Raw genomic sequence first — 26,597 nt, 5'->3', positions numbered from 1 at the left:
TAACCTTTATTTAACCTGGCAAGTCAGTTAAAACCTCTCTAGGGTATGTGGGATGCTAGCGTCCCACCTGGCCAACATCCAGTGAAATTGCAGAGCGCCAAATTCAAAAACAGAAATAGTCATAATAAAAATTCATAAAACATACAAGTGTTATACATTGGCTTAAAGATTAACTTCTTGTTAATCCAACCGCTGCGTCAGATTTCAAAAAGGCTTTACGGCGAAAGCATACCATGCGATTATCTGAGGACAGCGCCCAGCACACAAATCATTACAAACAGTTACCAGCCAAGTAGAGGAGTTACAAAAGTCAGAAATAGCGATAAAATTAATCACTTACCTTTGATGATCTTCATATGGTTGCACTCACAAGACTCCCAGTTACGCAATAAATGTGTTTGTGTGTTTGTTTTGATCGATAAAGTCCCTCTTTATATCCAAAAACCTCCGTTTTGTTGGCGAGTTTTGTTCAGTAATCCACAGGCTCAAAGGCAGACACAACAGGCAGATGAGAAATCCAAAAAGTATCAGTAAAGTTCATAGAAACATGTCAAACAATGTTTATAATCAATCCTCAGGCTGTTTTTAGTCAATAATCAATAATATTTCAACCGGACAATTGCTTCGTCAATATAAAAGAAAAACAAGAAAGGCGCGCTCTAGGTCATGCGCACCAAACAGGTCTGGGGACTTTCCACTATCCACTCACGCAGAGTGGTCTTACTCCCTCATTTTTCAGAATACAAGCCTGAAACAATTTCTAAAGACTGTTGACATCTAGTGGAAGCCATAGGAAGTGCAATCTGAGTCCTAAGTCATTGGATACTGTATAGGCAGTCAATGTAAAGCTACAAACATAAAAAAATCTCACTCCTGGATGGATTTTTCTCCGTTTTTTGCCTGCCATATCAGTTCTGTTATACTCACAGACATTATTTTAACAGTTTTGGATACTTTAGAGTTTTCTATCCACATCTACCAATTATATGCATATCCTAGCTTCTGGGCCTGAGTAACAGGCAGTTTACTTTGGGCACGCTTTTCATCTGGAGGTGAAAATAGTGCTCCCTACCCTAGAGGTTTTAAGAACAAATTCTTATTTTAAATGGCGGCCTACCCCGACCAAACCCTAACAACGCTGGGTCAATTGTGCACCGCCTTATGGGACTCCCAATCACGGCCAGTTGTGATATAGCCTGGAATCGAACCAGAGTCTATAGTGTCACCTCATACACTGAGATGCAGTGCCTAAGACCGCTGCACCACTCGGGAGCCAAAAATGATGATGATAAGTATGATATGTTACATGATGAATAGAATAGCGGTCTCACAATGTCATACAAATTAGAGGACGTATATTATCATATGTCTTAACCGTTCGTACAATAGCATACAAGTTTGATTATTTTAATGAATCTTGGGGTTTGTATAGTATTTTACATCTTTCACTGAGACCAGGTTCCTTGTCTCCAGGGGGAGAATTTAGGTTGGTGGTTAGGTGAACTAACAAAAAAGGATAGGACAATTTATGTGAAAGGTTAGGGAAACTAAAATGAGTTAGATTAGGTGAATTTACGTAGCAGATTATGTGAATTGTGTTAAGTTTAGAATAAGGGTTAGGGGAAGGGTTAGCTAAAATGCTACAGTTGTATTCACTGTGTATTTATTCATCATGTTGCTATTTCTATTTTTTACATCGTTATCTTAACTCTGCATTGTTGGAAAATTACCTGGAAGTAAGCATTTCACTGTTAGTCTACACCTTTTGTTTACGATGCATGTGACAAATACAATTTGATTTGATTCCCCCGATGCGACACAAACACGAAACCTTTAGATTGCTAGATGGTCACGGATTACGTCCAACCATCCTCCCCGACCAACTTCTCTACTTTTGTTTCTCTCTCAACTAGACCATTAGTAGGTGTCTTACATCTTGGAGCTGTCAAGCTGTCATAAAGTATATTTTGTAAGACTCTGAGGCCAGGCTGAGTTATCACCAGGGGATTGGGTTCACACCTTGCCCACCGGCACATCGGACAGCTGGGGACAGTAGTCCTACTTTGCCACAGCATCAATCAATCAAATGTATTTATAAAGCCCTTTTAACATCAGCAGATGTCACAAAGTGCTTATACAGAAACCCAGCCTAAATCCCCAAAGAGCAAGCAATGCAGATGTAGAAGCTCGGTGGCAAGGAAAAACTCCCTGGAAAGGAATAAACCTAGTAAGAAACCTAGAGAGGAACCAGGCTCTGAGGGGTGGCCAGTCCTCTTCTGGCTGTGCCGGTGGAGATTATAAGAGCACATGGCCATTACGGCTAGATCGTTCTTCAAGCTGTTCAAACATTCATAGATGACCAGCAGGGTGAAATAATAATCACAGTGGTTATAAAGGGTGCAACAGGTCAACAGTGTTGCCAACTTAGCGACTTTGTCACTATATTTAGCGAGTATTCAGACCCCTCTAGCGACACATTTTCCAAAAAAAACGACTAGCGACTTTTTCTGGTGTTATTGAAGACTTTTGGAGACTCTGACGTGAAAGCACGTATCGTTCTTACTCTTCTCAACGAGCAGTGGGTGCTTCCGTGGGCCCCACCCTCGTCCCAAAGCACTCACAGGTGGCCCAGTCGTCGCGCAGCAGTCCCTCCCAGCTGCAGTCAGAGCAGATGTTCACCCCTCCGCATCCAGACTGCAAATGAATCGTGCATGCGGGAAGCCAATGCTGGCTGATCCCGCCCCTGGCTTACATTCAGGGCGGGATGTAAATGTAAAATGTTCTTTGTCTAAAATAAATCACTGCACAAAAATAAATCACTGCATTTGACTCGCACAGCCTCAGTCACTTACTTACTCACCTTGTCCACTGTGTGTGTTCCTTTCTGTGACATAAGCTAAACATCTAGCTGGCTAGCTCATCATGTCTCAGTCTAAACTGTATACTCAAAAATACAGAAAGGAGTGGGAATCAAACCCTGAATTCAAAGGCTGGTTGAAGCCGTTTATTGGAGATGATACACGGGCATACTGCCTGTATTGTAAGGCTGATTTCTACGCCAAACTTAGTGATGTAAAAAAACACATGACAACTCAAAAACATACTCAAAAGGCAAAGCCTTATAACAGTTCCACCCAAAACAAGCTGCCATTTATGGTTAAAAAAATTTACTCTGCAAAAAAGGCTGAGGCCACCATGGCATTAGCTATCGCTGAACACTGTTCCATGCAGGCATGTGATCACATTGGAGAAGCATGTAGAGCTGCTTTCTCAGACTCCACTGCTGCTACCCACTTCAAAATGCACAGGACAAAGTGCACAGAAATGATTAATGGTGTTCTAGCACCATACTTTCTGAAAAAGTTGGTCGCAGATGTGAGTGACCAGCGTTTCATCCTCCTCCTCGATGAGTCCACGGATGTAAGTGTTTCTAAGTACCTGGGGGTTGTGATAAGGTACTTTAGTGACACCAAACAGACAATTGTGTCAACATTTCTGGGGCTTGTTGAGTTGGAGGGAGGAGATGCCAAATCTATAGCCCGTGCTGTTGTGGCTTTCCTCGAAGTGTTGTCTTAAAAAAGAGAAACTCCTGGGGATAGGGACTGACAATGCCTCTGTTATGACGGGGATTAACAATGGGGTCCATAAAGTGCTGAAGGAGGAGTATGGCCTCAAATATCTGGTTCTTATTCGCTGTGTGTGCCACTCTGCAGCTTGCTCGTTTGTAGTTCTAAACATATTTAGGGTGTTTTTGACTCACTTTTTGTCTCTCCCACGACGTTATTCCTCTCTCCTACAGCGTCCATCACAATTACATGCACATGGCCAATTATGCAAATTCGGCAATGACGTTATTTATCGACTTTAAGGACAGCCAATAGCTACTTTCCTTACTGAGGAGTTGGCAACACTACAGGTCAACACCTCAGGAGTAAATGTCAGTTGACTTTTCATAGTCGAGCATTCAGAGGTCGAGACAGCAGGTGCGAGAGAGAGTGAGAGAGGGTCGAAACAGCAGTTCTGGGATAAGGTAGCAGGTCTAGGGAGGCTCAGGAATCCTTGCATGGTAAACATTTTGAGCTGATAATTTAAAAAAGAAAGCTCTCACCAAGGCTACTTTTTTCACTATTAACTGTTATTTGTTTGTTACTGATCAGCATATTGTAACATTCAGTAAATACAAACGTAACAGGAAGCTAATGGGGGCCTAGCTCATGTGTACAAAACGAATGACATGTTATTTGATGGCGTGCCCTTTTTTTTACTGGAGCGCAAGGGCATATGTCGTAAAACAAGATGGTTATTGCAACTCGAGTTAAGGAATTACGTCAGTTTTGCTTTACGACCGTACCACGGACCTCCTGTTTTAAAATCGCAGCATTGTAATTTGTTTACAAATTTGCATCCCGATAAAGTGCATTAGGTATAATTAAAACGAGATGGGAGTAGCGGATGAAACAGACAGGACTCTCTTTGTTGGAAATTTGGATCCAAAAGTGACGGAGGAACTTTTATTCGAGCTATTTTTACAGGTGCAGTAGCTTTGAATTAGCTACCTTCGCTACGATATCTACCATTAGCTAGCTAAATTATTTGCTATACTTTCTCAGTATTCAACAAATTAATTATGGTCAGAAAGCTTCTGGCCCGTAATTATCTAGCCATCCAGATCAATATAGTTCCTTCATCCTTAGCTAACTAGGTACTCGTTTGCAGCAACGACGTTAGCTAGGTATCAATATTAGCGAACACATATCTACCTCTGGTCTATCGAACGACGACTAAGGGTTGCCTCTGATCGGTGTCGCTTTTCAATTTTACTGTTGTGTTCTCCATCGTCTGTTCTGTGTTTTCTCTTTGATGCAGGCAGGACCTCTGTTCAAAGTGAAAATCCCAAAAGACAATGATGGAAAACAGAAAGCGTTTGGATTTGTCTGTTTCAAACATGAGGTGTCCGTACCCTATGGCATGAACCTGCTCAATGGGGAAACTCTATTCGGGAGGACTCTCAAAGTACAGTTCAGAGCAGGTAAACTAATGTAAACCCCTTACAAGTCATGTGAATTGACTAGCTAATGGATAATTTGGTTCTGCCTGCAACTGAGCTGTCATTCTTTCGATACTGCAACTGAGCTGTCATTCTTTCGATACATATTTACAGGAAGCAGTCACATTAACAGTCCAGGGCACTCTCAGAATCAAAGCCCTGTGAATACTCCCAATCCACATGGGGCTGTGGGCAGGTATGTTGTAACATAATGCAAATTCCTACAAAACAATGTTCGTATGCATATGTAGGGGATGTTTTTGTGCATCAATAGCTTCTCTATTCCTCTGTAGTTGATATGGAATGCCATGTTTCTTGTGCAGGTTTGACAAGAGCCTAGACCAGATGGGTTCACCATCATTTTCACCCTCTCAGCACATCCAGAGGTCCGTCTCCTCTCCTGATAGTCTGCAGAGACAGGCCATGGTGAGCTTACCGCCATCCACACTGACCATTACGCTTGTCAAGCCATTCAATTACACACTGTCCTCATCTCCAGTAGAGTGACACTTATGTCACATTGTTGATGTGTGAACCTGCAAGTAAGCATTTCATTGTACTGTGTACCATGTACCATGTGTATCCTGTGCATAAGGCAAACTTGACTACATAACTATGTGGACTGTGTCATGAACATTTAACCAGTCTACATGGATCAGTAAAAGTGATGCTCTTTGGTCCCTTTCAACAGATTAACAACATGTGGCAGGTCCAGATGCAGCAGCTCCAGGGGGTGAATGGAGGCTTCCCAGCTGGTCTTCTGGGGCAGCCACCACCACAACAGCTACAGCCACAGAGTGGTGGAGGTGGTGGGTCCTGGCAACTGGACAGCTCCTCACAGCGAGGCAACAGGCAGGGGTACCAGCAGGACAGCAGCAGCCACTACGGCAGGGACCAGCGGTACCCAGGAGGCTCTGATGACACCGGCTCCAACCGCCACCACCGCAGCCAGCGAGATGACCAGCGAGGTGAACACTATAACCATGACGACAGGAGCGGGAGCAGTGGAGGCAACCGTAGCAGAGATGACAGGTGGAGGGACGGCTCCAGAGATGGCCGGTGGAGACGATACTGAAGCACTATGGGAATTTAAGAACAGAATTGTGAATATTTTTCACTTTTTTTAAAGTACATTTGAGTATTTTACAGATTTGTCACACACTCACTGTGTAACTCCTAATCAAAACAGAATGATGAGTTTATATTGAGAGAAACATTTTCGTGCTCAAAATAAATGTTTATTTTTATTTTGAATTTTTTTCAATTGGTTAGTCATATGTTTAAGATGATATTGACCATTTTTAAATGCACTGGACTGTGTCCAAGTAAACAAAATATTGATTGGTTATTTTAAGTTTACTCGTGAGGTTTTCCACAATTGTTTTACTGTGATTAATTTTTTTTAAATTAATTAGAGATGAAATAGATTTTTATACCGTCCCCTGGGGAATTGTTAAATCATTCTACCCTATTAGTTATAGCTTTTTGAAGGCGAGGTTTGTTTGAAAAGATTTGCTGTGTTTGTCAAGTATTGGTATTACTGTGCACATTTCCTTTTATACAAGGTATGGTGCTCAACTGTTTTTAGTGGGAAATTGCTCAGGTATTCAGTAAAAAAAAAATGTTTGGGAATTATTTCGGCATGTTTCAGCTGTGTAATCTAATTCCACCAGCAACACTTACATGCTGACCAGACCGGACACGTCGCGTGCGCGAGCGTAGCAAAATAAATGTAGAAATCCATGTTATTCAATTATTGTACCCACACTGCTCGCACGCGCCAACGAGCGTCTGCGATGCCAAGGGCTAGAATAGAACTCCTTTCTATTTCTGATGCAAATCGCGCTGAAAGTCCTTTCTCTCCCATCTCCTCATTGTTTTATAGAAGCAGGTACCTACGTGCCATCTCCTCATTGGTTATATCCACGTGGGTGATTGAAAGACAAACTGTTTTGCCGGTCGTCGTGGTAATACTATGAAAGTTTAGATGCCAATCACCATAAGTTCAAAGATGACTAGAAACGATTTGGTTGGCCGTTTTATGTGTGGATTAATTGTAGGAGTAAAGGTCCTTGTGCATTTCAGGTAAAATAACAACTCAATGTTTATATCCAAGGACAAATTAGCTAGCAACAGCAAGCTAGCTAAATAGGACAAATTAGCTAGCAAGTGCAAGCTAACTAGCTAACTCGCCATACATGTTTAATGCTTTTCGACCTGTCCCCAAATTAATGCCATTGGTTCAGAGTTTGTTTTGATATTTCATCCTGTGTTTCGTGATCGCGTTTGTTGTAGGGAGACAAAATAAATGTATGCACGATAGCGCAAGATGGCGCACAAGCGCAGCCGGTTTGGGTTCCGTGTTACTCTGTAGGCTGAAATTGACTGTTTTTCTGATTGTTACGTTAAATGGAAAATTGATTTTACATTAGTGTCTTTTTATTAATTGGAGAATAGTATTGTAAGATACCCAACAGATTCCATGTACATGTGAAACTAGATCTTTTCATGTAATATTAGCATAAACATAATTTGTCCACACTTTTTTTTGTGGTCTTCTGTTTACAGGAAAAGCATTACTATGAAAATATCAATGAAATGTTGATACAAATTGTACTTTTTCCATCCAAACACATTCCTACAGAAGTTAACTATTGTATGTTAATGCTATTACATGCAGTTATGCCCAAACTCATGCCTGGCTTGTCTGCTGTCTCTAAAAATGGACCATGTGTAACCAATATGCTTGTGCAGTGGGTTAGAAAGTAATCTGCAGGTGGCGCCACATACACCTCTTTATTGAATCAATTAGGATGAGAAAGATGACCAAGCCAACTGATGATCTGTAGCCTACTCTGTCTTTAGAATGTTCAATCAAGTGACTGCTTGAGTTCTACATAGTCAAGTTACACAAGGTAAATAACAGGATCAACATGTATTTTCTCTTTACATTCAGTGCAACTTAGCTATTGTCAAGATGGTGGAACGATCATCTTGTTGACATATAGCCTAGAAGTGTCACTTTTTCATCACTTGAGCATCCACATTAGGTATTATTTCTGACTTATACAAACTTGGAATCATAGGCTATAGCTCTAAAGCCTGGTAACCTTTGGATAGGATTTAAAACTATTGTTCAGACATGGAATTAGTTCCACTTTGGTCATTGTTTCAGCCCAGGATTGGGATCTCATGTTACAATTAGTGGCCCTGCTGTATGTGATGCCCCTGTGTCGCCTGTACCATGGGTTGTTTACAACAAAGTGCCTGCCGAAATCCCTTAAAGTCCACGTTGAGGTCATAATGTACCCTTCCGAAAGTGCTTAGGCCGCTAACAACGGCTCCCGTTGTGTATCAACATGTACATCCCCAATAAAGCTCTGGATCCAAAAGTGGAGGTGCATTTGCACCTACTACACTAAGCCCTTTGTCTTGCTTGTAATCTGGCAAATGTCAGATTCCGCCCTGATGATTGGAGGTGGCTCTAATGAAGAGGATCCTCAGTACCTTGTCACAGGCAGTACCAGGAAGGCTGTAATTACCACTGCTGGCTGGGGCCTAAATGTTTTAATTGATTGATCTGCTTGGCGTCTCTAGCCCTAGAGTGGCCGGATTAGGTGGCCGCTCCTGTGTGGATTTATATAGACAGAGGCATCATGCCCATAGGGGGCACGGGTATGTACTGCCTCAGATTTGTCCTGTTTAAAAAATATATATATATACAGTTGTTGCTCTGTAATACTACTAACCACCTAGCAATGTTATTAAGTTGGCTTTAGCTAGCCCAGATAGGTTCCCAATCTCCCAACCTCATAACTAGCTACCAATAATCAATGTGAGGCTATCAAGTTAGAGTAGCTGGATTGTCTAACTATCTTAGCTGGCATGCCTACTGGCAAGGTTAGTAGACTTTAGAAAAGCAAGACATTACTAAATGTACTGAATAAGACTCACATTCCTTTCAATCGTTAACACAGATTTTTGCAGAGAAGCATGTTTAGTTTCTTTAAAAAAAGATCCATCAGTCAAGAGTATACAGACAGCTCAAGAGGTATGCTTAGATATGCAGAAAAATAAACAAATTTTTACATAAAATAATACATAATGATTATGGCTCTAGATTTCAGGAAAAAGCTGTTTCATTTGTTAGAAAATTCGCCAATTTACGGATGGGGCTGGACATCCTCACGTATACTTAACAAAAATATAGATGCAACATGCAAAAACGTCACCGATTTTACTGAGTTACAGTTCATATAAGGAAATCAGTGAATTTAAATAAATACATTTGACCCTAATCTATAGAGTTCACATGACTGGGCAGGGGCGCTGACATGGGTGGGCCTGGGAGGGCATAGCCCCACCCACTTGGGAGTCAGGCACAGCCAATTAGAATAAGTGTCTGCTTTATTGCAGACAGAAATACTCTTCAGTTTCATCAGCTGTCCGGGTGACTGGTCTCAGACGATCCCACAGGTGATCTGGATGTGGAGGTCCTGGGCTGGCATGGTTACACGTGGTCTGCGGTTATGAGGCCGGTTGGACATACTGCTAAATTCTCTAAAACGACGCTGGAGGTAGAGAAATGTACATTCAATTCTCTGGCAATAGCTCTGGTGGACATTCCTGTAGTCAGTACGCCAATTGCACTTCATCAAAACTTGAGACATCTGTGGCATTGTGTTTTGTGACAAAACTGCACATTTTAGAGTGGACTTTTATTGTCCCCAGGACAAGGTTCACCTGTGTAATGATCATGCTGTTTAATCATCTTGTTGATATGCCACACCTGTCAAGTGGATTAATTATCTTGGCAAAGAAGAAATGCTCACTAACAGGGATGTAAACAAATTTCTGCACAACATTTGAGAGAAATATGTGTTTTTGTGCATATGAAACATTTCTTGGATCTTTTATTTCAGCTCATTAAGCATGTGACCAACACTTTACATCTTTATTAATATTTTTGTGCCCTCTTAGATTTTTGGGGTGCATGACGCCTATGTATATAGAAGCACTTTCATGAAATTATCGACCAATCCCCCCTTCCCCATTCCCTTCCTTCCCTCCCTGCAGCCCGGGAGCCTACTTCCATCACGCTGGATCCATGCACTCCGGTTGCAGGGTTCATTGGTGCCAAAGTATCCAAACCCCCCCCCCCCCCCCCCCCCCAGCCTCTCACAGTTGTTCTCATCTTCTCCCTTTGATCAAGCTATCAAACCCAAAAGAGCCCAAGCTTTCACATGCAGAGCTCCATGTTTCCTCACCATAATCCTTCACACTTTGAACATGGCGGCTGTAATCTACATAGGCTCTCCAGTAAGTTATATTTACCTCCATGGCTTTGGAAAAATATAATTATTTCTGTTCAGGCCACGATTTCAAAGTGTAAACTTGACACTATCCTCTTTGAGGTTACTGCTGCTGTGGTCTCTCCTCTCATTAAACAGACAGAATAAAATGAGCCATCTGAAATGAACATCATGCCCTTTGAACTGCACATTGAGTACAGTAAATTGTTATCTGAGCCGTTTCAGGAAAGCAATCGGGTGATCTACTAGCCTACATTTTCACTATAGCCTATCTGTAACTTCGAATTAAATATGCTGTATTAAAATCTCAGTTTTATGATACTTCTACGGGACTTTTTTAGAATTCCTTTTAAAGGTTCCACTGAGAGAAAACGTGGCGCGCCATTGAGGTTTCCTTGTCTAACCAAAACGAAGCCCCTGAAAGCATATTGGAAAACATACGGAAAATATGCAGCCTGCCAACTAAGGAATCACACTTGTCAACTGGTGTGTGAGTGATTACTCATTTCCCTTGTATCTGTAGCTAGTCATTAAAAATAGGTTATAATGGACTTTTGGGCGTGGATATTAATTAACTCACTTCACGAGAAAGATAATAGGTTGTATTAATTTACATTTTGGCATCGGTTGGAGTATTGTTCCCACTCACAGGTATAACTATTTCTGACAAAAGCCTAAATGGTTGCAGGGTCGTATAAGACGCACCATTAAAATGCAATGTTTTTCTCTAGGCCTACTGATTTATAAGTGCTTATGACTATTTTGTATAATTACTTTCGATGGCCCTGCAGTTGATGAACATATAGACTACAACAGTTTATTTTCTGGTGAAATCAATTCAATAATCGTGTGTTATTTAACTTTAATTTTCAAGACCCAAAAGTTTAAATGTTAAAGACAGTAGGCCTATTGTCTTGCCAGTTACCCACCTTTCCGCACGTCATTGCAGAATAGAGAAGGTATTCGCTTTTAGGCAGTTATTATCTTATAGCCAGTAGGTATTTGACAACCCTTGGTAGAAATAAAGCCAGAAGTTAAATTGAGGGTTAATAATACATATTTGAATGTCGTCATTTTTATTTGGCAAGTAAAACGGAACATAAGGTTACTTAAACCTCATCGTTATGTTTGAATCGTTATGTTTGAAATGTCGGTTGTTTACTCACCTTGTAAATATATCCATGCCATAACTTTTTGGTTTTAAAGTCAAATTCGTTGACGAAAAGACCTACAAAAAGACCTACAAAACGGCATAATAAACAAATAACCAAACAAATAACGGCACAATAGCAACAATAATATAATTATAATTCTATACAAATAGCATTAAAAAAATTACCATTAGTGTGTTATTGTGTTAGGCTACGAAAGTAAATGTGTAATAGAAAAACACGATCGAAAAACATGTGCATAAGAAAATTACCAACGCTACAAAAGTTCCTCTTTCAACTCACAAGAAGGAATAATACCAACCTGCTGCAATACGTTTTTCTCCGTAGTACGAAAGCAGGGTTGCACTGCAAAATACGTTTAGTGTTACGGTTAGTTTGTAGTCGTTTATTGTTATCTTTCTTAACCCTTAATTGCTTTTAAAGAATAGCTTTTACAATAATAATATATTTAAACTGTATGTGTAATCCCAAATGCATTAAATACATAGCCTACCTATACATTTATTTTAATCCGATAATTTAGTATAGTCGTTTTGTTATGCCTTAATTGCTTTTAAATAATAGCTTTACAATAATAATAATATATTTTTGATTTACGTGTGAGCCCAATGCATTAAATAGCCCATATTCATTCATGCGTAGCCTAGTTATACATTCATTTTAATCCCACCAATTAGGCATAACATAATAGGCCTGAAGCGTTTGACAAAATATCATGCTTTTCTATTACCATACATTTAAATTCAGTCTATTTATAGGCTACGCACTTCTCTATTACAATCAACTATGCACATCCATAGTCCTATTGATGTTCGAGAAATAATATGAACACAATAATTAGCTGCTAAAAGGTTAGGCATAACACTAAAGCAGATACTAATAATGGCAATAATAATAATAATCCCTCCAATAATCATCTGAAATATTTTATCATATGGCCAATGTTACTACTGTAAAGTTTTTGAACGCCTTGTGCAATTAGAGTGGATATAGGGAAGAACAAAGAAGCGAGACCGGTTTGGGCTGCTCAGAGAGCGAGAGGGGTTGAGGGAGAGAGCGAGTGTGTCTGTCAGTCTGAGAGAGATAGTGCGAGAGAGAGAGAGACATTGCGGGATAGTGAGAGAGAGAGAGAGAGATATACGTTGATTGACATCTGGAGTGTCCTGCAGTAAAAATGTGTGTGGGGAGATCGTTTATATATAGCGGCGCGTCCGGGCACATTGTTCATAATAGCCACTCTGAAGCCCACTGCGCGGCTCAAGTTGAAGGCTACTGCAGTTAGTACGGCCAGGGATAGAACAAAGCAAACCTTTTCGGAAAACGGACGACTAAAATGCATCAATAACACGAATTTGCTTGAAGACACCCAACTCTCAAGTTTGAACTGGTTTAATTTTGACATTTTGAACTAATATTTGGGCACAGTGCGAAAGCCAAGCACATCGGGACATCATGCACTGTCAAGCCGAGTTGAGACTCTCCTCCTCCGGGCAGCTGAAAGCAGCCAGGCGTCGCTACAAGACTTTTATGATTGACGAAATTCTTTCCAAGGAAACATGTGATTACTTTGAGAAACTTTCTCTTTACTCTGTATGCCCTTCACTCATCGTTAGGCCTAAACCTCTGCACTCATGTTCGGGTAAGTGGATATGCTTGAACTCTCAGTCAAATCAAGGGATGCTGATGAATGCATAATGGTGTTAATGGTTTATATCTAATATTGCTATGCATTCAGTGAATGCTAATCATTATTGTATGAAAACTACATCTGATTTTGTTTATCATGAACAAAGTGAGTTATCAGGCATATGCTTCTTATATGTCCAGGCGGTCGTCCATCATGGGTCTACTCATATCACGAAATACATAAGGCTAATGGTTTTATTAGGAGTATTGACAAAATAACTTGTATTCAATTGTCAATAGAGGCCATAGCATGGCGCAACACACCTGTGCAGAATCCGTTACATGTAAATTAACAGCTTTAAAGAAATTGAGCTGCATTTTCATGACTTTCTGTTCGATACATCTCTAATATAAGGAACAGGGACAGGTTCAGAATCACATTCGACGTCATGATTGTCAATTCATGTTGAAGTTTACCTGTGCAAGACGAGTACTATAGCGATGGATGATGTGTAAACTTAATTCAGGCGACTGTCCTCACTTGCACTTTTACTCATGGTGCACCTTTATATTCGTGTTAGGCCTGCTATATTATGGTGCTTACTCTTGTGATAGCCTGTTATTTACAGGGATTTATCATGTAACTTTAACCCGTGAAATAAAGCACACCAAATAAATGCAACAGGTACAGTAGATGTAATGTAGACCCCTAATGTGTTGTAACCTATTTGATATACTTGACCGTTTTAAATTCCTTTTACAACAGCAGAACGGATGTGACCCTTTTCCAATCCAAAACATGATTTCACAGTTTAACTGTAATTTCCATATACTTTCATTCACAAATAAAACATTTTGTACTAGGGCCTATGAAAGTTAAGCAACATTTACTCAGTATGATGTCTCACAATCAATCAGCAAATTCCTCCAATAAGTCTATATTATTAGTATAATATATTACTCTGACATTCAGATCATTATCAACCTCAGTCTTTTATGTTCATGTTAAAAATACAGGATGAACCAAGCCCCAGTGTAGTGATCAAGGCGGTTAGTAAGGTGAAACCTGATTCCCCATGAATTATGTTGACACTGTCAACTTAACATATTCACTTCTGACAAAAGACACATGAACTCAGAACACACAATAACTAACCCTGCACTTAGATGAAACAGCAGGCGTTTGGTTTCTAGAGCAGTAACTACTACGCCACTTGTCCTCATTCAGAAGGATTAATGTGGGCGCAGTGCTAAACCCAGAGCCTTGCCTAATGACTTTTACTGCTGCTACTTTGCATTTACTGAAGCATGGGCAATGCCCTTTACCCAACTTACTTTCTGGGGGGTATATGGGGGTGCAGGATGTGCCCAGAGTTCCACGGTTTGATATTGGTGAGGGCAGGTACATGGTGGTTAAGGGCAAGGTTAGTATGTCATCATTGATGGACATTTATCTACCTGACACTACAGTTGCTTGTGCAAACACCATGAAAGGTTACAGTATGGTGATGAAGTGTGCAAGTCAGCCCCAATGACCGTCATTCATAGAAGTATGTTGCTTTATGAAGAGACATTCATTGCGATTGTCATCTCAGCAACGTGTAAATTCATGGGCTACGTGTGCTTGATCCAACTGTTTCAGTGAGGAAGACTAACTTCATTCTTCATTCAGTATCCCAAAAGGCCAATCAAAACAAGTAATTAGTGCATAAAATAATGATTGCATGTTCTTCCTTAATCAATACAAGCAAATTTGAAAAAGCAACAAAACAAAACATTGCCACAAAGTGTGAAGACAAACTATTTGAATGCTGTCTCACTTGCTTAGCCGGTCAGATAATGCTTTGTTCACAAAACATCTAGCTTAGCACTTGATTTCTCTAAATCATCAACTTATTTTTCTTCACACTTATCATAGCTTACTGCAGTCAGTCATAAATGCTTCCAACACTGTGTTATAATTATACAAGAAAGTGACAAACTAATTTCCCTAAAAAGCATTTGGCCTGAAAGACTAACACATTTCTTTCCCTCAAATGCAGCAGAATTTCTAAATCCATTCTTAATGGGTTATTCTGCTGTTATGAGTCACAACAGCATTGACTACTGCTCTCTCAAATAATCATTATGATAATTACCTAAACTATGAAATAATAACTGCTGCAATTTGATGATGACAGCGACATAGATATAAATAGCAGGCGATGTGGGGTTCGGGTATGTGCTAGAGGGCACTGTAAAGGGTTTTGGCAACCCCGTGACGGATGGATAGAGTAACCAGCCCACATATTACTACCCAGTGCCCACCACTTAGCTGAGGGGGTGTGAGACACAGTATAGTCCCACACTTCAATGGCTTGTAACGCTCAATATAGAAGCTGGCAGGCTTATAGGCCCAGAGCCAGTGAAAGTCCATTGGCCCGCTGTGGTCCCCATCAGTGAAAGTGGAGTCTACATTCTCACAGTGTGGAGCTTCTGCTCTAGCAATTACCAGTAGAGGCTGCTATAGGACAGTGGTCCCAGGCAGGTAATTTTACCCAAATTACAAGATATTTGTTTGTTCTTGATATAATATGGCATCAACTAGTAAGAGACCACTCAACATGTCAACAAAGTGATTACTCCTCTCTTTGATCCAACAACCCCCTCTGCTCTGTGATGGTTTTGTCTGTCACGGACCACACCTCTCTGCTCCTTGCTTTACATTTCACGTTGGTCCATTTACCTGTGCCAAGCCAAATGCCCTCACGACAGTGTTCACAGTAAAACCGGTTGATGACCTCTGAGCCTATTCTCTGTTCTCGTTTTGTGCCTTGTAAAACTACAGGAGTGATAGACCTGCTAGACAGACCTGACCTCCAGCAGATCATTACCTTGCAGGGGAGCAGTGAACAGTGTAATGGTGGGTTACAATATTTAATTTAGAGTCTCATCTCTCAGCAGAACCCAGGGCAAGGCTTTTAGTGGGATTTCTGGAAGGAGGTGAGAGAGATAAAGATCAACTCTGGCGTAATCTCACATGACAGCGCGATGAAAAACGGCCAAATAGGAGGGTGTGGACCTCGAGGGGCCCAGGTACTGCATCATAGTCCTACGCCACCGCTGAGGGTTTATGGAAGAAAGCAGGGAGAGAAAAGGCTTTTCATCCCATTTTAACAGCTAATCCACCACAGACAATAAGGCCTGCCATTAACCATGAGGCTAGCTTGAGGGGTACGATCTTGTCTCTGTTAACACATAAAGCATTGACTTACACAACCACTCACACAAGCACTCTCTCTCACACACACACACACACACACACACACACACACACACACACACACACACACACACACACACACACACACACACACACACACAATTCCTGAGCCATCAGATCATCATCAGAGCTCTGCATCAAGGCAGATCAGAGATCGGTTTTACAGTAGATTGCACTGCAGGCTGTTGTCAAATGCCAAGGTAAAATTCACAGGATTGTGTTTCACGTAAAATACGTAGTTAACACTTACAGGAAACACAATGCCCTCGGATTGGCACACATCTGAAAAAACTGCCTGTGAGCATGAGAAAATAGCACCACAACACTACACATAACACTCTAGAAACCTCAAAACATCTCATGAAATCCAAACTTGAGTTGAAATTGGCACTTAACTGGTCTGATCTGTCAAAAGCAGGTGACTAATTTCAATTAAATGAGTGATAGTTAAAGCAGCATACCCTGTTGCCCATCCCATTCCTGCAGTGTTTGACTTGGGCTGGCTTGACAAGATGGCTGTTGAGTGAAGAAATAAACATGTCTAATGTAACACTTCTCAACCTGTCACCACATGATACACCCAAAACAATACATATTACTGTAAGTTCATGTGGCCTCTGAGTACCAAGTCTTGAATCATCATCTTGGAATCCATTTAAACAAATAGAAAAGGTGCAGAAAATAAGGAGTAAATATCAAACAACCAATGAGTTTGTTGCTGGAGATTTCACTGCAAAATGGTGACTTATTCTACTAAGTCCTGCCATTATCAAAGCCTTTAAATTATATATAAAATGTAATTTAAACACCAAAAATCATTTAAAAAAAATGTATAATTATTATGTTATCGATACCATATGATAAAACAGGCATGTGTGTATCTAATGCTACCAGCCTATTCTTTATCTATTATTAGGAGGTATTTATTCTGTAATGACTACCACAAGCACATGTGCCAGTCCGAGCATTCCGATTGTGCTTGTCAAGAGTATCAGTGTGCTTTAGCATGGACAGAGTGCACTCTCCTTGCTACACAAATGGTTTATTTGTAGACTATTGACAGGACACTGGAACTTGTCAACAATGTGTCAGATCTGGGCTAAGGAAGCCGGCTCAGTTGTCAGTAGAAAGTCACCATGAGGTCTGATTTTTCCCTTCTGACAAGCATCCAAAAGACACGGCTGTCACAACTCTCAAGACAACCTCAAGCTCTACATTGACAGGAGATTTCCTGAAGACCGTGAAAGAAACCAAGACGTTTCCTTCCTTGCTTTTCAATCAATCTTCCCATTTAATGTGACAGCAAGTAATTATTCACTTGGACTCTTTATGTATTGATATTTCTGTGTATTTTGTATTATTCCATAATAATACCAATATATTTCCGAAAGATAAATACATACAGTGCCTTCGGAAAGTATTCAGACCCCTTGACTTTTTCCACATTTTGTTATGTTACAGTCTTATTCTAAAATGGATAAAAAATAAAAAAAACTCAGCAATCTACACACAATACCCCATAATGACAAAGTGAAAAGTGAAAATTTATAATAATATTAATAAATACGTATTTACATAAGTATTCAGACCCTTTGCTATGAGACTCAGGTGCAGCCTGTTTCCATTAATCATCCTTGAGATGTTTCTACAACTTGATTGGAGTCCACCTGTGGTAAATTCAATTGATTTGACATGATTTGGAAAGGCACAGACCTGTCTATAGAATGTCCCACAGTTGACAGTGCATGTCAGAGCAAAAACCAAGCCATGAAGTCGAAAGAATTGTCCGTAGAGCTCCGAGACAGGATTGAGTCGAGACACAGATCTGGGAAGGGTGCCAAAAAAATTCTGCAGCATTGAAGGTCCCCAAGAACACAGTTGCCTCCATCTTAAATGGAAGAAGTTTGGAACCAACAAGACTCTTCCAAACTGAGCAATCGTGGGAGAAGGGCCTTGGTCAGAGAGGTGACCAAGAACCCAGTGGTCACTCTGACAGGGCTCTAGAGTTCCTCTGTGGAGTTGGGAGAACCTTCCAGAAGGACAACCATCTCTGCAACACTCCAATTAGGTCATTATGGTAGAGTGGCCAGATGGAAGCCACTCCTCAGTAAAAGGCACATGACAGCCCACTTGGAGTTTGCCAAAAGGCACCTAAAGACTCTCAGACCATGATAAAAAAGGTTCTCTGTTCTGATGAAACCAAGATTGAACTCTTAGGCATGAATGCCAAGCGTTACTTCTGGAGGAAACCTGGCACTGTCCCTACGGGGAAGCATGGTGTTGGCAGCATCATGCTGTGGGGATGTTTTTCAGCGGCAGTGACTGGGAGACTAGTCAGGATCGAAGCAAAGATGAACGGAGCAAAGTACAGAGAGATCCTTGATGAAAACCTGCTCCATCAAGGATCTCTCTGTACTTTGCTCCGTTCATCTTTGCCTCGATCAGGACCTCAGACTGGGGCGAAGGTTCACCTTCCATCATGACAACGATCCTAAGCACACAGCCAAGACAACGCAGGAGTGGCTTCGGGACAAGTCTCTGAATGTCCTTGAGTGGCCCAGCCAGAGCCCGGACCTGAAACCGATCGAACGTCTCTGGAGAGACCTGAAAATAGCTGTGCAGCAACGCTCCCCATCCAACCTGACAGAGCTTGAGAGGATCTGCAGAGAAGAATGGGAGAAACTCCCCAAATACAGTTGTGCCGAGCTTGTAGCGTCATACCCAAGAAGACTCAAGGTGGTAATTGCTGCCAAAGGTGCTTCAAGAAAGTACTGAGTAAAGAGTCTGAATACATATGTAAATGTAATATTTCATGTATTTAAAAAATAAGTAAGTCAGCAAAAATGTCAAAAATCTTGTTTTTGCTTTGTCATTATGGGGTATTGTGTGTAGATTGATGAGGGGGGGAAAAAACAATGTAATATAAGTTTAGAATAAGGCTGTAACGTTACAGAATGTTTAAAAAGTGAAGGGGTCTAAATACTTTCCGAAGGCACTTTATGTTAAAATGCAACAAAGAGATAATAAACAAGTTTTTCTGACATTTATCTGCACAGGTCCCCTCAGTTTGTCACAACTCAACATCAAAGACAGAGCTAATATGGAAGAGACAGAAAAAGAGACAAAGAGAGATACAGAGAGAGACAGACAGAGAAAGAGAGAGAACGAAGGAGAAAAAGAGAGAGAGAGTGTTGTGGAGGGAATGAGGCATCATGTCCAGACAGCAGCAGCAGCGATTCTCCAAGGTGGAAGATTAGTGATGAGCTCAGCGCCCTGCGATGATGTCACGTATATAGGGACGAGCCCGAGGCTCTGTCTGAAAGAGAGGAGGGTTCAGGGTGGGGGTGTAGATATGGTAGGGGCAGGCTGCAGCGCGTAACCTCCCTCCTCTTTCCCCCCCATGTGCCCGAACACATGCTCAATTACCTCCCAGACCAACCAACCCCCTGTCACACCAGCTCCCATAACTGCTGAACATTACTGAAAATGTCAGAGAAAGGGGATACAAATTTACGACCCAGGTCTGCCTGGATGTATCCTCTCAGTTGTACGTGTAGGGTTTGAATAATATAAACATGTCTATGGGTTGATGGAGAGATAAGAGAGGCAGATCCACCACAGGAAGTGAGGAACACACAAGAGGAAAGAGTATGCTGTGTATGTAATGTGACAGCATAATGTCCTCTCTTTTCTGTCATTGGATTTTATATATCTTCTTCCTCAACACATCCCTCTCTCCTGCCACATAGCAAACAGAGCATTAGTTTCTATGTCTGTCTTAGTTCAGTCGTAAATTATGCCATTGGGATCTGATGTTTATTAGAAGCCGTAAGGTTTTCACCACCAGATATTATGTTCATTGCGGAGCGCAGTCTTTGGTCTTGGCTCCAGTGGGTGGCTCCCCCAGACATTTGTTACTTTTTATTGATACTGGCGTCTCGATGCTTCTGTCTGCATAGATAAAGAGATAGAGAGAGGGGGGCAGAGTTAAATGGCGAGGGGCATAGTCACTTCGGATTTACAGTGTGTGTGTGTGTGTGTGTTCGAGGTGGCAGAGAGACATCCTTTATCTGGCCCCAAAATAATTATTCAATTGGTGGGTTCAGAGTGGCAGAGTAAAACACACAGTGCGTCATTAGGATCAGAACCTTCTACATCAAAGAGGTCAAAACACTTTTCATTGTAAAAAAATAGCAAAAAGAACCCTGTCTTAGTGATTATTACAGGTCTATAAAAACTGCCATCCAAGGTGATGCATACAGTAGCAAATACACATTTAAAAGTACAATTGTGTTTATTGCTCTGCATTTCACCTGCCTCTGACCTCTCTTTTTGCTCTTTTAGGATCCTCCTCACTGCGGGGCTACCCCCTTCTCTCAGTAATCACGCGGCAGCCCCCCAACATGCCCCCTCACCTCTCCCAGCCCTCATCTCCCGGCCAGGTTCCCCACCTTCCCCTGCTCTCCCCCCAGCACCACTCCCGGGTCTCCGAGCCCTCCCACAGCGAGACACCTGTCAGCATCAGCAGCGAGTCAGACACGGAGCACAGCACCACCCGACTGAAGAAACCCAGACGCAGCCGCACCATCTTCACTGAGCTGCAGCTCATGGGCCTGGAGAAGAAGTTCCAGAAACAGAAGTACCTCTCCACCCCTGATAGGTCAGTATCATATTGCATCTCGCCTGTGATAGGCCAAAATGATAGCACCCCAGAGGCTGACTGGTTACTTGAAAGAAGCTTCCTTCCTGATAGATCAGTATTATAGTACCTCAAATTTCATACAGTATTTAGTCCGGTGACACTCAAGTTTGTGAAAATGGGAAATTCTGTGAAAGCAACCAAACTTCATAAAACATAAAACAAATGCAATAGCTGACTAGAGGTTCAGCATCAACATCATAACATTTTGATTTATGTCCTGGGTAATGTGTCATGTAATGTTAAGTTCTCTAATCCAGGCATTACCTCAGCATTCTAGTTGAGACAAGAGTAACGTTTTAACCCTAAGCTCTTGAATAGCAAAAAGCCTCAACAAAGAATCACTGCTCTATTCAAGAAACTAGGGACGTCTGCCAACACAAGCAAACAGGAATGTATTGCATTGATTTACTGCCAATCATGTAATATATGTGACGGTGTATATAAAATACATTTAGCTTTGTACACTGCATATAGATGAGGTAATATCCATGCTAATATTCATGTCGTAGGTTCCAGTCCCTGGGTCGTTTTCGATACCTGACATACTGCAATAACACATTTTCCATTTTATTTTAAACTCCACTTTTAGATTTGGCCTGCCGGACATATTTCCATTATACCCCAAATTAATATTGAGCCATAAACCTCATATTTTCCTTCGGTCGAGCAACAAGAACATCAGACAGCTAGTAAACCTCAGCAACACATGGTTACAACAGCTTGATCTGAGCGAGAAGATAAATCATTATTTTACTAAAACACAACAGCCACAAAATGCTTTAAAAATGGTCAGTTATTTTTTATATTGTTCTAGATTTGTACTAAAAAGGCATCACTGTATTTACCGGAACTTTACAATTTTAAACCTGTGTGTTCCTTCTCCTTGGCCCTGAAGAATCTCAAAAAGACTTGCTAGAGGAGGTTTGTTATCAGCCCTGTCTATAGTGATTTACCAACAAAACCACCGTGTGTGCAAATATGAGGCAAAACAGACAGGGTTGGTTTAGATTGTTGACAACATCTAAACTATATTCACCTCCAATGTTTATTGGAAACATAAATACATTTGTACAATGAGCACTTGTTGTCTCTCAAATACATTGTTACAGTTGTTGATTAGCTAGCTAGCAAATGTTTTTCCATATTAGCATAGATGTGACATTAGTAAAAACACCTCAAAACAAGACATGGTATCAAGAACAAGATGAAACTAGCTGAAATGAGCCACCTACGATTCCCCACATGGCAGCTTCTTGTTATTGTTGCTAGCTATCTGGTCATCCAGAATCATAACAACACACAGACTTATAGCCCATTGAAGTGCGCACATTGTTTTCATGACGTTGTCATCTAACCCGTCTATACTCATCCCATCCCTGGGGAAAACTCCCACAATGCATCTCTACTTCAATGCAAATCACACTTCTCTGTTCTAGCCAATGAGCCACACCACAGCTCTTCTGTAAACTCCCAGGCAGGCTGAGGTAGACTACAACAGCCCAGCGGTGATCCAAACGACCCATCCTGGCCTCACTGCCAAATCTGTATCATGCTAATAATCAAATTCCCACTGGCTGTGATGAACTAATTAAACCCACAGCTGGATGGAAAACAAACAGAGAAAATCCCCTTTCAAAACATCACAAGTGTGTCGTGCTCCCCAGTTCACTTTGCTATGATCCAAAGATAACTCCTTGTCTCTTTAGCTATTTCCTGGCTTGGAGACACTGTGGTCTTTGACTGAGACAGTGTTCTGAGGAAAACAGCATATAAAAAGCCCCTAACACCACACCACAGACTGTAATGATTTAAATCATTAAGCAATAATGATTTTATTTCATTGAGATTAGTATAATAAGCATCATCATCCTTATCATTATGCATTAAGCTGCAACTAAAATCCCTGCTGATACAGGTTTGAGACGAACAGCAAACAGAGGACTTCTAAGTGCCTCCAGCAGAGTCATTCGTACAGTACTGTACAGTACTGCCTGTCGCTGTAAGTGTGTGGTTTCCCCCCATAGAAAACTAATGACCATAAATAACTGGGGTGCTTTCCTCTCCTACAATTACTTTCCTTGCCTCCAGTCCCTCCACTGGGCGGTTTGACAGTAAAGCATGATGGACAGCTTGATTGCCTGTATTTTTGGTGTAGAGTGGTTTTTCAAAGTATGCACAGACACTTTTCTTCTGCACTCAATCACTGAGGCAGTGCAGCTGTCAATACTGTATGCTTTTGAATGAACTGGAGTTCCCTCTATGTAATACTTTCAAATCAGGTCAGATAGAGATGGTGAGAGGACGGGAAAGGGAAGGAGAAGATGGGAAAGAAGGGAGGATGAGAAGATAGGAAGAGTGGCAAGATCAGAGGGCAAGCTGATGGCTCTGTAGTAATCTAGTCTCTCTCTCTCTCTCTCTAGCTCTCTTTCACATCCTCTCTCTCTCTTGCTCTCTCTCTCTCTCTCTCGCTCTCTCTCTCTCTCTCTCTCACACACACCTCTCTCTCTCTATCTATCTCTTTACATCAAATGTAAAGAGTCCTTCACACTCATTTGAGTGTGAAGGACATAGAATTGAGATGTGGCGGAAATCTCATTTAAAAACCCTGATAAAGCTCCCTCCCGCTGTAGGCTGATCCCTCTTTCACTGACCCCCCTTCCTGGGATATCATGTTACACGCCATCCAATACCCTTATTAGTCATGGATCAGAGCACATGTGGTGGAAGTGTTCAGGAAGTGTCCCCCTGAACATCCAGATAAAGATGCTTTGATTCGATTGCTGACCTCCCTTACAGATGTTCAATATGGTCTCTCCTGTATGCTGCAGGTGTGAAGTCTTTCTCTGAACCATAACAGGGTTGTATCAAAGAGACTACAGTACTCTGATGCACCATACCAGAATGTGGTTATAAAGTAGGATAGTCAACAGGTGATTGGAAAGAAAAAGTAACTAATTAATTTGTTTTTATTACTCCAGCTACACCCTCTCTGTGTAAATCAATCAGTGGCGGTCGGTGTCGTTTAAGATGAGGGAGGACAATTTTTTTAATTTCTATTACAGCATATTGGATGTCTGTCATTCATATTTCATTCGCCCAGTTCAATGTAACAGCGATAGGTTGAGGCTACTACATGATACTTGAATTTTCCCTATACCCATCACGAGGTTGCTACAACCTAGTCTATGAATGACAGTTTACAACGTAGGTGCAAACAGGTCGAGAGACAAATTTGAGACAGTGACACATGGACTGACATTCAATACCGCCTTGCACACTCTTGCCTGCATCTAACTGATATGGGGTGTAATCATTAGTCCAACAGTTGCAAACTAGAGTTTCTATTGGACAAATTCAGGTATGTTTATCCCCGTTTTGTTCTGTTTGCTTCCGTTTAGGAAATGTTTTTCAACAGAATCGGCAGAATGAATACACCACTGATCACACGTAGACACAGTTCCCTTTCATTGCAGCCACGTTGTATTCCTTCTCGCATCTATGCGCTCTCCTCCTCTCACCTCTTCCCTTCGCTTGTGGACTTCAGTGCACAACACATCAGCTGTATGTGACCAGGCGAAAAAACCTTTCCAAGCCAAACTGCTACACACAGCCTACATTGTTGTCACCATATTAGCTAAAGTAACTTCATAATCGGCATAGCTAATATAATTAACGCGTTTGTAAACCCGCTACAATTATGCAGTAACGGTACAGTGTACATTCAGTAAGCAATTACACCAGCAGGCCCTGGTGGCAACAAATTAGTAAAACCAAAAGCTTACCTTGATTTGGATCCATTGCTGTGTTGGAAAGTCATAGCCAGGTAGCGAACATAGAATCCCTCTGTTTGAGCAGGGTGTTTCAGTAGGCTAAACTAGCTAGCTGCATTTGATAGCTAAGTAAGTGAAACTGAAAGTGAAAAAATTATAATCTCTCTCTCTATTTCTTTCTTGCTTCTCTTTCATTTTGGAAGAAATTAATTTGTTAAAAACTGTTCAACTACTGTCTTTCTCTCTCTTTGAGTTAACTACTCACCACATTTTATGTACTGCAGTGCTAGCTAACTGTAGCTTATGCTTTCATTACCAGATTCATTCTCTGATCCTTTGATTGTGTGGACAACATGTGAGTTCATGCTGCAAGAGCTCTGATAGGTTGGAGGACGTCCTCCAGAAGTTGTCATAGTTACTGTCCTCCTCCCAGAGGAGGATGGAAGCTAGTTGTCCTCCAGCTACACTATGGTGCTACCCTACAGAGTGCTGTTGAGGCTACTGTAGACCTTCTTTGCAAAATAGTGTTTTAATCAATTATTTGGTGACGTGATAATATTTTGTATATGTTAAAAAACATTTTTTTTAATGAAATTCACTGAGGAGGGTCCTCCCCTTCCTCTTCTGAGGAGCCTCCACTGAAATAAATTGTCTATCTACTGCTGCTTTTAATCTTATAAAGAAATAACTCATGTTTCAGAAACATGTACTGTATATTGAGTTGCCGTGTGTACTGTACGTCTTTGTTTCCCTGCAGACTAGACCTGGCCCAATCCCTAGGCCTTACACAGCTTCAGGTGAAGACCTGGTACCAGAACAGAAGGATGAAGTGGAAGAAAATGGTGAGAGCGCCACACACCCATAACAACAATGACCCCGGGTCAGTGTAGAGAGAAGGAGTGATAGGGGTGTAAATGTCTGGGTTTGAGGGATGATGAGGGATGAGGGCCTGGGACACCAAGTCTAGTCTAGTCTAGTCAGGTCAGCAGCTCAGAGAACAAAAGGCTCAAACTGTTAACTCTCCAGATTAATGACTGTACATGGAGCAGCTCAGAGCCATACATCTTCCCTTAACTGCTATAATAACCACGGTTGCCTTTGACCGCGGCCAGCATTCATCACAACCCCACTGAGCCGTGTGTCTGTGTTTGTGTGGGATGTGTTGCTCCAGGTGCTGAAGGGAGGACAGGAGGCCCCCACCAAGCCCAAGGGCAGGCCTAAGAAGAACTCCATCCCCACCACCGAGGAGATCGAGGCAGAGGAAAGGCTGGCCAGGCTGGCTGAGGACGAGAGAATGAGGATGGCAGCCGAAGAGGCCTTGGCCGACAGCGAAGCTCCCCAGTCGGAACCCCAGGACCTCAGCAATGTCGCTGGAGCTACAGAGACCTACAATCCCACGGCGGTGAGCGAGGGTCGAGAGCAGCAAGAGCAGTCACTCCCGATGCAGTCAGAGACACATGCTGCCAGCTAAAGAAGACAGTTATTCATGTCTGAATGAAACAGCCAAAGACTGGTGCTGACTGGAAAACAGAAGCACTTACTGTAGTGCCTCAGGATCACTGAAAAAAGCCTGTCTGGTGTTGATTAGTCAGTCGTGTTTGAGGTTTGACTAGAGTGGGTGACATTCATAGGTACGGTAGATCTGTTTGATTTTGCCATATCACTTTTGCCATATACTGGAAAAAAATGGTGTTTTAAAAATAGTT

At 41.6% G+C, this 26,597-nt stretch overlaps 2 protein-coding genes across 2 annotated transcripts; both read left to right on the top strand.

Moving 5' to 3' along the window:
* The first annotated feature begins 4,352 nt into the window (after positions 1 to 4,352).
* On the top strand, positions 4,353 to 6,301 carry LOC120018745 (RNA-binding protein 7-like). The gene is made up of 5 exons (XM_038961950.1): positions 4,353 to 4,532; positions 4,867 to 5,029; positions 5,162 to 5,243; positions 5,371 to 5,473; positions 5,739 to 6,301. Exons 1-5 carry the CDS (start codon positions 4,440 to 4,442, stop codon positions 6,120 to 6,122), a joined length of 825 nt encoding a protein of 274 aa, XP_038817878.1. The 5' UTR covers positions 4,353 to 4,439; the 3' UTR covers positions 6,123 to 6,301.
* Positions 6,302 to 12,983: 6,682 nt separating this feature from the next.
* Positions 12,984 to 26,362, top strand: LOC120018513 (homeobox protein BarH-like 2). Its single transcript, XM_038961741.1, has 4 exons — positions 12,984 to 13,170; positions 20,764 to 21,079; positions 25,649 to 25,733; positions 26,063 to 26,362. Exons 1-4 carry the CDS (start codon positions 12,984 to 12,986, stop codon positions 26,360 to 26,362), a joined length of 888 nt encoding a protein of 295 aa, XP_038817669.1.
* The last annotated feature ends 235 nt before the right edge of the window (positions 26,363 to 26,597 follow it).

The sequence above is a fragment of the Salvelinus namaycush genome, chromosome 23, assembly GCF_016432855.1.
Source record: "Salvelinus namaycush isolate Seneca chromosome 23, SaNama_1.0, whole genome shotgun sequence".
Taxonomy (NCBI): domain Eukaryota; kingdom Metazoa; phylum Chordata; class Actinopteri; order Salmoniformes; family Salmonidae; genus Salvelinus; species Salvelinus namaycush.
The sequence above is the reverse complement of the archived record's forward strand: the minus strand, read 5'-3'. Positions and strand labels throughout refer to the sequence as shown.

Coding starts and splice junctions, on each gene's coding strand:
- LOC120018745 (XM_038961950.1), top strand. CDS start 4,440: ATGGGAGTAGCGGATGAAACAGACAGGACTCTCTTTGTTGGAAATTTG. Junction 5,244..5,370: donor CCACATGGGGCTGTGGGCAG/GTATGTTGTAAC, acceptor TTTCTTGTGCAG/GTTTGACAAGAGCCTAGACC. Junction 5,474..5,738: donor GTCTGCAGAGACAGGCCATG/GTGAGCTTACCG, acceptor CCCTTTCAACAG/ATTAACAACATGTGGCAGGT.
- LOC120018513 (XM_038961741.1), top strand. CDS start 12,984: ATGCACTGTCAAGCCGAGTTGAGACTCTCCTCCTCCGGGCAGCTGAAA. Junction 13,171..20,763: donor ACCTCTGCACTCATGTTCGG/GTAAGTGGATAT, acceptor TTGCTCTTTTAG/GATCCTCCTCACTGCGGGGC. Junction 21,080..25,648: donor TACCTCTCCACCCCTGATAG/GTCAGTATCATA, acceptor GTTTCCCTGCAG/ACTAGACCTGGCCCAATCCC.